The following is a 12,750-nucleotide window of genomic DNA, read 5'->3' as shown; positions in this document are numbered from 1 at the left end:
TGTTTTGTTAATATTGTTATTGTTAATTGTTATTGTTATTGTTAAAACACAAAATAAAAACAGTTAGTTTGTGGTTATTTCAATAATTACTGATAGTATAGGTAGGTAAAGTGTAAATTACCGCCTATTTAAACTAATCGTTGGCGCTCACATCAAAGCATTCAAATTCATCCCAATTTACCTACAGATTCACACAATAACTGCAAATCAAAATTCATCAAAATCAATGAATATGCCGATTGCATTGACAGAAAACGCTTTAAATATTATGTTCGAGGGGAACTCAGAATTGAAACCTGTGCTTCAGATTATCGAAATTCGAACAATTATTCAGAAAAATTCTCCTAACGAGAGGTACGGGCTTCGTTTATCTGACGGGTCGGGTCGTAAACAAGGAATGCTTGCTACTCAATATAATGAATTCGTTAAAAATCAACGGTTGCAGATTGGTTCTATAATCAAATTAAATGAATATACTGTAAATAGCGTCCATGGCCGTGGGTAAGTATCTTCTTTCCTTTATTCAGTATATAAATAAATATTTAATAAAAAAATAAATATTTAATAAAATACTCCGTATATCATATATCTGTACATACCCTATATATTACTGTAACTAAATGAGTACTGGTATATGCAATTGTGCATGGTACTTTTTTTTTTCTTTTCATATGTAACCTATTATTTTAATATTTTTGTAATTGGTATTAGTATTTTTTTTATTATTATATATATATATTTTTTTTTTGTGTTTGTGAAGATACTGTAAATGGATTATTGAAATTGGTTTCTTGAACACTGAAATAAAGTTTGCTCTTTTATTGTTATATTTACAGTTTAACCCGGTTAGGCAGTTTACATCTAAATAAAATTACTCTATGTATCAATTATTACCTGTCATCTAATTTAATTTTAATTAATTAATTATAAGATAATCATTATTGTTGTTGTTCTTATTAAGAAGCAAGAAAGGTAATATATATACACTTTACAGTTTGTTAAGAGTCAGATAAGTGAATTAAAGTAAACAGATTATGCACATTTCTGTTTTTGCTTTATTAATTAATAACTTAATAGTATTAACTTTGTTTTATATTACCTTTTACTCGGAACAATGCACTTTATAATGCTATTACTTTACCATTATCATATGCACAAATTGCTGTTTATAATTTGGCAGTTGTAAAATAGTCTTAACAGTTTTATATAAATTTTTTCAGCATTGTAATAGCCCTTCAACTTGATGTGCTACAAGAAACGTGCAATATTATTGGTGAGCCACTTGCAGACAGGTCTGCAGCTCCTATTCAGTCGATTAATCAACCAGCAGCAACCAATGCAGCTCCTATTCAGTCGATTAATCAGCCAGCAGCGACCAATAATCCTCAAACCTTCGTGAACGCTTCACGTGCTGCATTTGTTCCACAAGCGAACGCTAGTGTAAATTTACCAGTTTACCCTCAGCAATACGGACACAGTGCAGGTTTACGCCCTTGCAGTAACGTTCCTAGTACTTTGTCAAATGCCCCTTCTATGCATTCAAGACCAGATCCTGTTTCTGCTATGCCACGTCAGCCTGCAAACAGTTATACAAGTTCAGTTCAACGACCTTCGATTTATATGAACAGGGGACCCACGGCTAAAAATGAATCCCTGTCGAATATTATCCCCATTGCTGCTTTGAACCCGTATCAAGGTAGGTGGAGTATTAAAGCGCGAGTGACTTCGAAAGCAGAAGTTCGACACTATAACAATGCAAAAGGCGAAGGAAAAGTCTTCTCGTTTGACCTGCTCGATTCTGATGGTGGCGAAATAAGAGCGACGTGTTTTAACGACGTTGTTGATCAATTTTACGATCAGATTGAGGCTGGTAAAGTATATATACTTTCGAAAGGAAATTTAAAACCTGCTCAAAAAGCTTATAATCACTTAAAGAATGATCATCAGATTATACTGGATCGCACTTCAACAATACAGCCTTGTTTCGATGATGACAGTTTGATTCCAAATCAGCAATTTCATTTTCAGCCGATTGCTGTAATCGAAGGTTTGGATAATAATACCATTTCGGATATAATCGGTGTCGTTTTTAGTGTGTCACCTTCGGTCACCATAAGGACAAAAAACGATACGGAAACTCAAAAACGAACCCTAAATTTGAAGGATGATTCTGGAAAAAGTGTCGAAGTTACTTTATGGGGAAACTTTAGTACTACAGAAGGACATAAAATACAAAACATTTGTGAATCGGGTTTGTTTCCTGTTTTGGCTATAAAAGCGGCTAAAGTTAGTGACTTTAACGGTAAAACGGTTGGAACCATGTACTCGAGCCAGCTTTATATCGAACCTGATTACCCCGAGGCTCATAAACTCAGGGACTGGTTTGATAAAGTCGGTAGAAACACCCCGTCTGTTTCGTTAACTAAAGATTCAGTCGTACGAAAAACTCTTTCTCAGATTAAAGATGAACAGCTCGGGACCCACGAGAATGCTGACTGGATCACAGTGGGGGCCACCATATGGTATATGAGAGTTGAAAACTTTTGCTACACTGCGTGCCCGTTAACGAGGGACAATCGAACGTGCAGCAAAAAAGTTATAAATAACGGTGATGGAAAATGGCGATGTGATTCGTGTGAGCAGACGGTTGATCAGTGTGATTACAGGTACATTTTAGGGTTACAGATTCAAGATCATACTGGGTTAATTTGGGTAACTGCGTTTCAAGAAGCGGGTGAAAAGATAATGGGTATTTCTGCTAAAGAATTGTATTCAATCAAATATGAAGAACAAGATGAAGATAGATTTGCAGAAATCGTAAGAAATGTTCTTCATACTAAATATAATCTCAAGCTAAAAGTGAAAGAAGAGACATTTAACGATGAACAACATGTGAAGTCTACTGTTGTTAGAGCAGAGAAAACAGATTTTTCATCAGACACGAGCTTTTTTCTGGATTCGCTTAAGAAAAATGGACCGAATTCTGTAATTGCACCTTGTAGTGTTAACATGGGGAGTGGTAATAGTGTTGGTCAGCTAGCTGTGTTGCCAGCAAGTCAATTGGGTCAAATTGGGTCAATGGGTCAAATTGGGTCAATGGTTCACATGGGTCAAAATGGGTCAATGGTTCAAATGGGTCTAAATGGGTCAATGAGTCAAATGGGTCAATTTGGTGGTTCTGGATTTGGTAGTAGCTGCACCAAGTGTGGTGTTGTAGGCCATAATATTACAAACTGTCCAAATGCTGGTGCACCCAATATTTGTTATAAATGCAACCGACCTGGCCATTTAGCCATACATTGTCCTGGTGCTAGATTCGAGGATCAACGGAACTGGGCCATCACGAAAATTTGAGCGTGCAGATCTTAATAAAGGTATTTTAAGACTCTTACAAGAGAAAAAATAGAATAACAGTTAGCTACATTTAAGATTTTGTTGGTGTGTTGACAAATTTAAGATTGTTGGGTTTTTTTATTATGTATATTGTGTTTAACTTTTTTATTTTAAATTAATTTTTGATGCAGGTTTGGTGAGATGAGTATGGAGAATAAGTAATTAGGAATAATAATAATAAAGGCCAAGGGTGCAGTAGAAAGAGCAAACTATCTCAGTTTTGGGCTCAAGTTTTGTGATTTAGCAAGTATAGAGTAAAATTTCACTCTTGGATTGTGATTACTTTCTAGTTTCTTTTTGCTTTTTTTATCCTTTTGTTGGAGCATGCAATCGTCGTGTCGATAGATTGTTAATGTCTTGTAAATTTCGTTTGTGTGATCCGTAATTTAAGGTTTGGTTTCTGAAAATATCATCTGCGTTGCACTGTATTAGGTGTTTTATTGCTCACTAACACCATAATAGTTCTACTGTTGGTAATTAAGTTTATCCTAGTCTCATTTATAGAAATTAGTCAACTGTTTGATAATACAGTTTGTGCACACATTGTTTACACTTGTGTCTTGCGTCTGCGTAATTTAAAATCATGGCCCTTTACACATTGTTCAAATGTACCACAACTGTTTGGTCTATTGTGAGTATCGACCCGTTTACCAAGCAGAGTCTCGCGAACTCTTCCTTCTTTGCCTTCAATTACATCTGAAAGCGACTTGTAAACTCTAATTTAGGGGTGTTCGTTCGGTTGGTTTATGGTTTTCGTGGTTTATTCGATTTGGTTTACTCGGTTTTCAAGAATATTTTTTCTATCTCAAATGCATATACTGTGTTTAATATAGCTCCTGATAACAATAGTCAAATAAATCATTCTAAATAAAAAATGATGGAAACAAATAGACAAGCATCTACCATACTTTTTATTACATCCATCATAACTAAGCATTAATAGGTTGTACGGTACAAGTACAACATGTTAATGCACTAATTTATGGTAGAAAAACTCAAATTTGAGTGTGTCAATTGCCAGGTATATTTTAAACACAAATCCGACCCGACCTCTTGGGGTCCATTAAAAAAATCTGACCCATTTGGGTTCGACCTGTTTGGGTTTGGCCCAAACTCGACCCGATTATGATATGATGATGAACAATTTAAATAATTTGTCATATCATAAATATGATATGATGATGAACAATCTAAATAAATTTTAATCTACTCAAGTGACAAGTGATTTTACTTCGAATTTCTTATTTGAACCCTACACCAGGAAACACTATGTAGACATGAATGAACGTGGTTACGTTGAAGTATGACTGTTCAATAAATCGAATTATACAGAGTAAAAGTGAAATGGGATCGAGTTGACAATAAGTTTTACCCTCAAAAGACCAAAATAGAAAGATAAAAAGTTTAGAGGCAAAAGTAAAAATTTAAAATAGTTGAAGGACCAAATTTAAACCTAAGTATACCTGAACCCTGATTTTGTTCAGTACCTTTGTTTTCATATTCTGCTCAACTCAACGGTACTTTTGCTTGTTTGCTGTAGATATAGAACTCATCCAAACGACACCGTTTAGCTTCTCGACCTGCTGATATCGAAAGCTTAATCAAGGTACTGTCCATCTCATCTTCAACTTTTTATTACTAATATTAAATTTATATTTGTTAACGAATATTAATTGACGCATACTCATTTATGAATGGTTTTTCTTCTGTATGATTAACATTCTCAATAAGCACTAGGTAAGTTATATACTGATATTCATTGATGAATGTTAGTTAATAACTACAGTATCTGTTTAATATTAGTTGATGCTTAGTTTGTTACATGATAGAACTCCGTGATTATTATTCAATACTCGTAGCATATTTATAGTACATTGAAACCCTAATAAAAACGACCCTATCATATGAGGCAACAGCAAACGTCGATTTATTGGCGACTTGTCTACCGCTTAGGGGCTAAATTGAACTCCATGCTTGATCTAAAACCCATGAAATATTTGATTCTACCATTTTCATGGCGTCTCTTTTTATTACTTTTTATCATGTTTGTATTTATTTTATACTATTTATCTATTTATTTCATTTTATTTTAATTATTTTACCTTAGTTATTTTTATTTTTATTTTTTTCCCTACTTTTTTGGGCCGGAGGTCCTTTTGGAAGCAATCTCTTTATCTGTCGAATAGAGAGAGGGAGGACTTTCACTCGGGGTGGAAAAATGATCTCTCTTTATTCTATGATAGAGGTAGGATTGTCTACGTCCCACCTCCCCCATACCTCACACATGTGGGATTGAGTCTGTTGTTGTTGTATTGAAACCCTAATAAATAAAAATAAAAATAAATAAAAAATATAGTCAAAAAGTTTTGTTTGAAGTGTTAAAGATGACTGTTATCGTCGACAAAAGTTCTATGCCCAAGTCCTGCTCAATCCTTAGGCAAATCAAGCCACGGCGTGAAAGAAAAAAAACGCTACGGAAAAGGAATACGCAGTCAAGCAATATGCAACCACATCCGCGAATTTCAGTCTATTCGGTGCATCAAACAAGAAAAAAAAGAGTTATTTTTATTTGTTTATTTTGTACTTAGCGTTATCTTTCCAGTCCGAACTTTTGCGATTTCGCCGTTCGTACTGCAAGGGAGTGTTAGATGGTAGGTTAGTGGCCCAACCCGATTGTATTATTAGGGTTTCAATGTACTATAAATATGCTACGAGTATTGAATAATAATCACGGAGTTCTATCATGTAACATAGTTGATGGCTAGCGTACTAAAATGTTCGTGGATGAATGTTGTCTACTGTTTGATATTCATTGCATATTCATTGATGATAAATATTAGTAAAACGATTCACAAGCTCTAGCACCATCAAAAATTTAATGAGTTTGAATTAATACTCATCAGCTACTATTTAGTTCTTGGAACTCAAACTTAATACAAATTTAATAATGAATTATGTGAATTTGTTTATATTGCAATTTTGATTAGTTTTGGATGTTTGATTCAGTTCAATTTCATCTTTATGCACAATAATTTTTTTACAATTGAGTTTTTATTTTATTTTTATTAGTTTTATCTTCTGTATTGTTTAAGCAATTAGTAATATGTAAGAATCTGTCTTCGAATATTTCATCTTACGTTGTTACCTCTAATTCAGTTGAATAAGTATATCTGTCTTTTTACAATCAATCACATGTCAATGAAACTCAATAAAATTTGAATCTTTTCTAATGTTAATGACTCGTCCTGTAGGTTACATCTATTTTCTTACGATAAAGTTATTGAGGATTGAATCTTTTTGTTGTTTTTGTTTTGTTACAGTTTGTTTCTTATTTATGCTATAATGGCTGCACCATTGGAGATTACAGCAGCCGAGTTCTTACAAGTAAGTGTTGTATTTTGTTTTGTTGTTAGTCTAAAGTTTATTAATTTGTGTTTATTGTTCAAATGATAGTATTTGTGTAAAAGTTTCAACCTTTTTTTTTGGTGGTTTCAGGGTTCAAGTAATCATAACCTTTTCTTGCCAAAACCTTTTCCAAAAAGTAAAATTTCCCATTTGCTTTTTGGTTCATCACAAAGGAAACTGAACAGGTCCGTGAGATTATACAGTAAAGGTGTTCGACGAAATGCTTCTGAGAAAGTTAGGGCTGTGTTATCAGTAGATGCTCAGGAGGTGGGGGGTGACGTTGAAGGTTTAGTTGCTGAAAAAGTGATTCACTTTTATCGAACACCGTTTATGCAAGAAAGCGCGACTGACGAGTTACTTAAGTCGATTCAGACTAAGATTTCAGATCAGATTGTCGGTTTGAAAACAGAACAGTGTTTTAATATTGGGGTTAATGGGAACCTATCAAAAGAGCAGCTTTCGGTGCTTAAGTGGCTTTTACGAGAAACATACGAGCCTGAGAATTTAGGGGGTGGAAGTTTTATAGCAAATGAGAAAAAAGAAGGGTTTAACACGATAGTTGTTGAAGTGGGACCCAGGCTTTCGTTCACAACAGCGTGGTCTACAAACGCTGTGTCGATATGCCAGGCTTGTGGGTTAACCGAAATCAACCGGTTAGAACGATCAAGGAGATATCTTTTGTATGTTAAAGATGAAATTGTACTTTCGGATACTCAGATTAACGAATTTGCTGCAATGGTTCACGATAGGATGACTGAATGTGTTTATCCTCAAAGACTCGTTTCGTTTAAAACGAGCGTAGTTCCGGAAGAGGTTTATTCGGTTCCTGTTATGGAAAAGGGGCAGAAAGCGTTAGAGGAGATTAATCAGAAAATGGGGTTAGCGTTTGATGATCAAGATTTACGCATGTATACTAATCTGTTTAAGGAGACTATTAAACGGGACCCGACAAACGTTGAGCTTTTTGATATGGCGCAATCGAACAGTGAGCACAGCAGGCATTGGTTTTTTACTGGGAAGATTTTTATTGATGGTCAACCTATGGGTCACACTCTTATGCAGATAGTAAAGAACACTTTAAAGGTGAAGCCTAATAACTCTGTCATCGGGTTTAAGGACAACTCGAGTGCAATCAAAGGGTTTTTAGCGAACCCGTTGAGACCTACTCAACCTGGTTCTACGTCTCCACTGAGCCCGAGTGCTTGTGATCTCGATATTCTGTTTACAGCTGAGACTCATAATTTCCCGTGCGCAGTTGCACCGTACCCCGGTGCGGAAACGGGTGCGGGAGGACGTATTAGGGATACTCACGCAACGGGTCGCGGGTCATATGTGGTGGCTTCTACGTCTGGTTACTGTGTTGGTAATCTTAATATCGAGGGGTCGTATGCCCCATGGGAAGATGCTTCGTTTGAGTATCCTGAAAACTTAGCGTCTCCACTTCAAATACTTATCGATGCGAGCAACAGTGCGTCAGATTACGGGAATAAATTTGGTGAGCCGATGATTCAAGGGTACACGAGAACGTTCTATATGAGACTGCCGAGTGGTGAGAGACGAGGTTGGGTGAAACCGATTATGTTTAGTGCTGGTATTGGGCAGATTGATCACACGCATATAACGAAAGGAGAGCCCGAAATCGGGATGTTAGTTGTAAAGATTGGTGGGCCCGCTTATAGAATTGGAATGGGTGGTGGTGCAGCATCGAGTATGGTTAGCTGTCAGAATGATGCTGAGCTGGATTTTAACGCTGTACAACGTGGAGATGCTGAGATGGAGCAAAAGTTGTACAGGGTCGTTCGTGCTTGTGTCGAAATGGGCGAGAATAACCCGATTATTAGTATACACGATCAGGGTGCGGGTGGTAATTGTAATGTTGTGAAGGAGATTATTTATCCTAAAGGTGCTACGATTGATATTAGGGCTATCGTGGTTGGTGATTATACGATGTCGGTTTTAGAGATTTGGGGCGCAGAGTATCAGGAGCAAGATGCGATTTTGGTAAGCCCGAAAAGTCGTGTTCTTTTGGAGTCGATTTGTAAACGAGAACGGGTTTCTATGGCGGTTATTGGAGCAATTGATGGTGAAGGGTACATACGTTTAATCGATAGTCACATGATCGAAAATTCAAAGTCAAACGGGCTTCCTCAACCGCGGCCCGCGGTTGACCTCGAGCTCAAAAAGGTTCTTGGAGACATGCCTCAAAAAACGTTTGTCTTTCATCGTGCGAAAGATGTTCGCGAGCCTCTCGATATAGCTCCCGGGATTACGTTAATGAATTCTTTAAAACGGGTTTTGAGGTTGCCTTCAATTTGTTCAAAGAGGTTTTTGACTACTAAAGTTGATAGGTGTGTAACGGGACTCGTTGCTCAGCAACAAACAGTTGGCCCGTTGCAGATTCCTCTTGCTGACGTGGCAGTTATTGCTCAAACGTTTACTGATTACACGGGTGGTGCATGTGCTATTGGTGAGCAACCGATTAAAGGGTTACTTGACCCAAAAGCAATGGCTCGTTTGGCTGTTGGTGAGGCACTAACGAATCTTGTTTGGGCGAAAATTTCCTCTTTGGGTGATGTAAAAGCAAGTGGTAACTGGATGTATGCTGCCAAACTTGATGGTGAAGGTGCAGCAATGTATGATGCTGCAATTGCGCTTTCGGATGCTATGATTGAACGTGGTATTGCGATCGATGGTGGTAAAGATAGTCTTTCGATGGCGGATCACGTGTCGGGAGAAGTTGTTAAGGCTCCCGGGAATCTTGTTATCAGTGCGTATGCTACGTGTCCAGATATAACCAAAATCGTCACACCCGATTTGAAGCTTAAAGATGATGGTATATTGCTTCATATTGATTTGGCTAAAGGAAAACGGCGTTTAGGTGGATCTGCTCTTGCTCAGGTACTTGTTTTCTCGTATTTACATCTACTAATTTGTTTATTTATTTTTTTTTTTAGGTCCGTGTTTGACTTCAGTTTCATTTTCCAGGTCATCTAGGTTAAATGGATTTAGGTTGTTATGTCAAATGTTATGGTTAATGGTTAATTGCACTTGCAGTTTCAAAATTACTTTATTTATACTCAAATTACAAACTAAAAAGATGTGTTCACAAACAAAATAACTTCAATTACAAAAGAACCATCACATATAAAATTGATATGCACACAAAGTTTAAAACTAACTTTGATCCTTTTATATGTCCATTTTAGTAGAAACAAAACCCATCTCGACCCTTTTATAAGTAAATGGATCAAAATTACCACCTCTAGTATTTCATAATGACTGTATATTTTGGACAGGTGACTTAGTGACCTTTAATGACTGCAATTAGTGACAAGTAACTCACTATAGATAAATAGTTCTTTTATATTAAATTTTAATTTGAAAGGATAACTGTCAGCTAAGTAACTAATGCGTTATATATTTGCACAGGTGTTTGACCAAATTGGGGATGAATGTCCTGATGTTGATGATGTTTCTTATCTGAAGACCGTTTTTGAAGTCGTCCAAGATCTTATAAGAGACGATTTAATATCTGCCGGCCATGACATCAGCGACGGTGGCCTTATCGTCACCATTCTTGAGATGGCTTTTGCCGGAAACTGCGGTGCTCAGATCACATTAAATTCACACGAAAAAAGCATTTTCGAAACACTATATTCTGAAGAACTTGGTCTCGTGCTCGAAATTAGCAAATTCAATCTCTCAAAAAGGTAACCAAAATTCTCGAAAACCATGGCGTTTTTGCTGACATCATCGGACAAGTATCCGATGAACCAAAGATCGGGTTACCAATCGACGGGCTCAAACATCTAGATGAAAAAACCGCACATCTTTGAGATATTTGGGAAGAAACTAGTTTTCATCTCGAGAAGTACCAAAAGTTAGCAGCTTGTGTAACTTTAGAAAAGGAAGGATTAAAGAATCGACATGAACCCGCATGGAATTTATCGTTTACTCCGAAATTTACTGATGAACATTACATGACAGCTGTCACAAAACCGAAAGTTGCAGTGATTCGAGAAGAGGGTAGTAACGGGGACCGAGAAATGTCGGCTGCATTTTTCGCGTCGGGTTTCGAACCGTGGGATGTTACGATGTCGGACCTTTTAAACGGGTCGGTTTCGTTAACCGAATTTCGTGGTATTGTCTTTGTGGCCGGGTTTAGCTACGCGGATGTGCTCGGGTCCGCAAAAGGATGGGCTGCTTCTATACGGTTTAACAAGCCACTTATAAAACAGTTTCAAGAGTTTTACAATCGGGTCGACACGTTTAGTCTTGGAGTTTGTAATGGGTGTCAACTCATGGCTTTATTAGGTTGGATCCCGGGCCCACAAGTTGGTGATGGTGATTTGGCACAACAACCTAGGTTTGTTCATAACGAGTCGGGCAAGTTTGAATGCCGGTTCACTAGTGTGACGATTAAAGAGTCTCCGGCTATAATGTTTAAAGGAATGGAAGGTAGTACGTTAGGTGTGTGGGCTGCGCATGGCGAAGGAAAGGCTTATTTTCCGGATAAAAAGATTTTGGATCGGGTTTTGGGTTTGGATTTGGCTCCGGTTAGATATTGTGATGATGATGGTAAAGTGACGGAAGAGTATCCGTTTAACCTTAACGGGTCTCTGTTAGGTGTGGCGGCGATTTGTTCGCCGAACGGGCGGCATCTGGCGATGATGCCGCACCCGGAACGGTGTTTCATGATGTGGCAGTTTCCATGGTACCCAAAGCATTGGGATGTTGAGAAGAAAGGGCCGAGCCCGTGGTTGAAGATGTTTCAGAACGCACGAGAATGGTGTTCTTGAAAGGACGGTTTTTCGACTTTGGAACTTTCTGAAATTTGCTATTTCAACAATTTTATGCCTCTGATTAAAAGGGTCGGGTCAACCCACAAATCTAAGGTAATTCAAAATAGACTTGTTTCTAGACAAATTGTTTATATGGCACTCGATTATAATTGAAACCTTTATTAGAAAGGTAGACATGAATGAACTACTATCGAAGCAACAAGATAAATAAATCACCTTGACAAATATAGGTAGCCGGACACATTTGTTTTACATTAACACATATTTTGAAAGTTTATGACATACAATTGTAATTATTTTGGTATATAGACTACGTTGAAATAAAAATGAAACATCATTTACTCTAGAAGTGATACCCTTCATGTAAAAACACACTGTTAATTTGTCGATTTTGCCAAATAGATTAATCATTGCTGGTGCTAGTACTTGTAAAATTGCAATGGTGATGGTTGGTAGTTGTTGTGGAAGTAAGAATCAATAACTCATGAATGCTATATAATCCTGGTGCCAATTAGTTGTTGGCAAGTTATGATCGTTGTATATTAAAATTGTCACAATCTTTGGACTTTTTGTGCAACTTCATCATCAACCATGCAAATAGCCATGTCATTTGTGATAATAATAGTAGAACATAATGATGAAAACAGAAACTTAAGTAACACGCAAGGAACAAAGGTTAATTTGTCATCTTGACTAATAGTTGTACCATGTAACAAAGGGCAATTGACCTACCCTTATCGAGGAGCGCTTTTGACCTTGAGGTCATGGACTCGAGTCTTATTTAAGACATTATTCATGTAAATTATATATGGTGCGTGAGTTTGTCGTTCTAAAAAACAATAGTCACAAGTGTATTCATTGAAGTTATCAACCTCTAATTTGTCATCTTGATCAACAGTTTTATTTTCTCTGACTTGGGAGTTGGGCAATGTTTGATTTTCATTTCCCAACTCCTTTCCAAATTTCGCCAGTGTTTGGGAGTTGGGCAATGTTTGATTTTCATTTCCCAACTCCTTTCCAAATTTCGCCAGTGTGTAGATCTAACCGTCTTCTTCTTATCTTGGTCATCCCATTTCTTTTCAAAATCTCCATTAAGCTCACCTGAAAAATCTCTGTTATCAGCGCTAAACACAATTGTTGTACGTGACCC

General features: G+C 37.0%; 1 protein-coding gene and 1 pseudogene across 1 annotated transcript; both read left to right on the top strand.

Annotated features, from left to right (window-relative positions):
* The first annotated feature begins 232 nt into the window (after window positions 1–232).
* On the top strand, window positions 233–3,354 carry LOC139849970 (replication protein A 70 kDa DNA-binding subunit A-like). Its single transcript, XM_071839575.1, has 2 exons — window positions 233–501; window positions 1,221–3,354. Exons 1-2 carry the CDS (start codon window positions 233–235, stop codon window positions 3,352–3,354), a joined length of 2,403 nt encoding a protein of 800 aa, XP_071695676.1.
* Window positions 3,355–6,735: 3,381 nt separating this feature from the next.
* Window positions 6,736–11,854, top strand: LOC139849969 (probable phosphoribosylformylglycinamidine synthase, chloroplastic/mitochondrial; annotated as a pseudogene).
* The last annotated feature ends 896 nt before the right edge of the window (window positions 11,855–12,750 follow it).

Source organism: Rutidosis leptorrhynchoides, chromosome 5 (genome assembly GCF_046630445.1).
Source record: "Rutidosis leptorrhynchoides isolate AG116_Rl617_1_P2 chromosome 5, CSIRO_AGI_Rlap_v1, whole genome shotgun sequence".
Lineage (NCBI taxonomy): Eukaryota > Viridiplantae > Streptophyta > Magnoliopsida > Asterales > Asteraceae > Rutidosis > Rutidosis leptorrhynchoides.
The sequence above is the reverse complement of the archived record's forward strand: the minus strand, read 5'-3'. Positions and strand labels throughout refer to the sequence as shown.

Coding starts and splice junctions, on each gene's coding strand:
- LOC139849970 (XM_071839575.1), top strand. CDS start 233: ATGCCGATTGCATTGACAGAAAACGCTTTAAATATTATGTTCGAGGGG. Junction 502..1,220: donor AATAGCGTCCATGGCCGTGG/GTAAGTATCTTC, acceptor AAATTTTTTCAG/CATTGTAATAGCCCTTCAAC.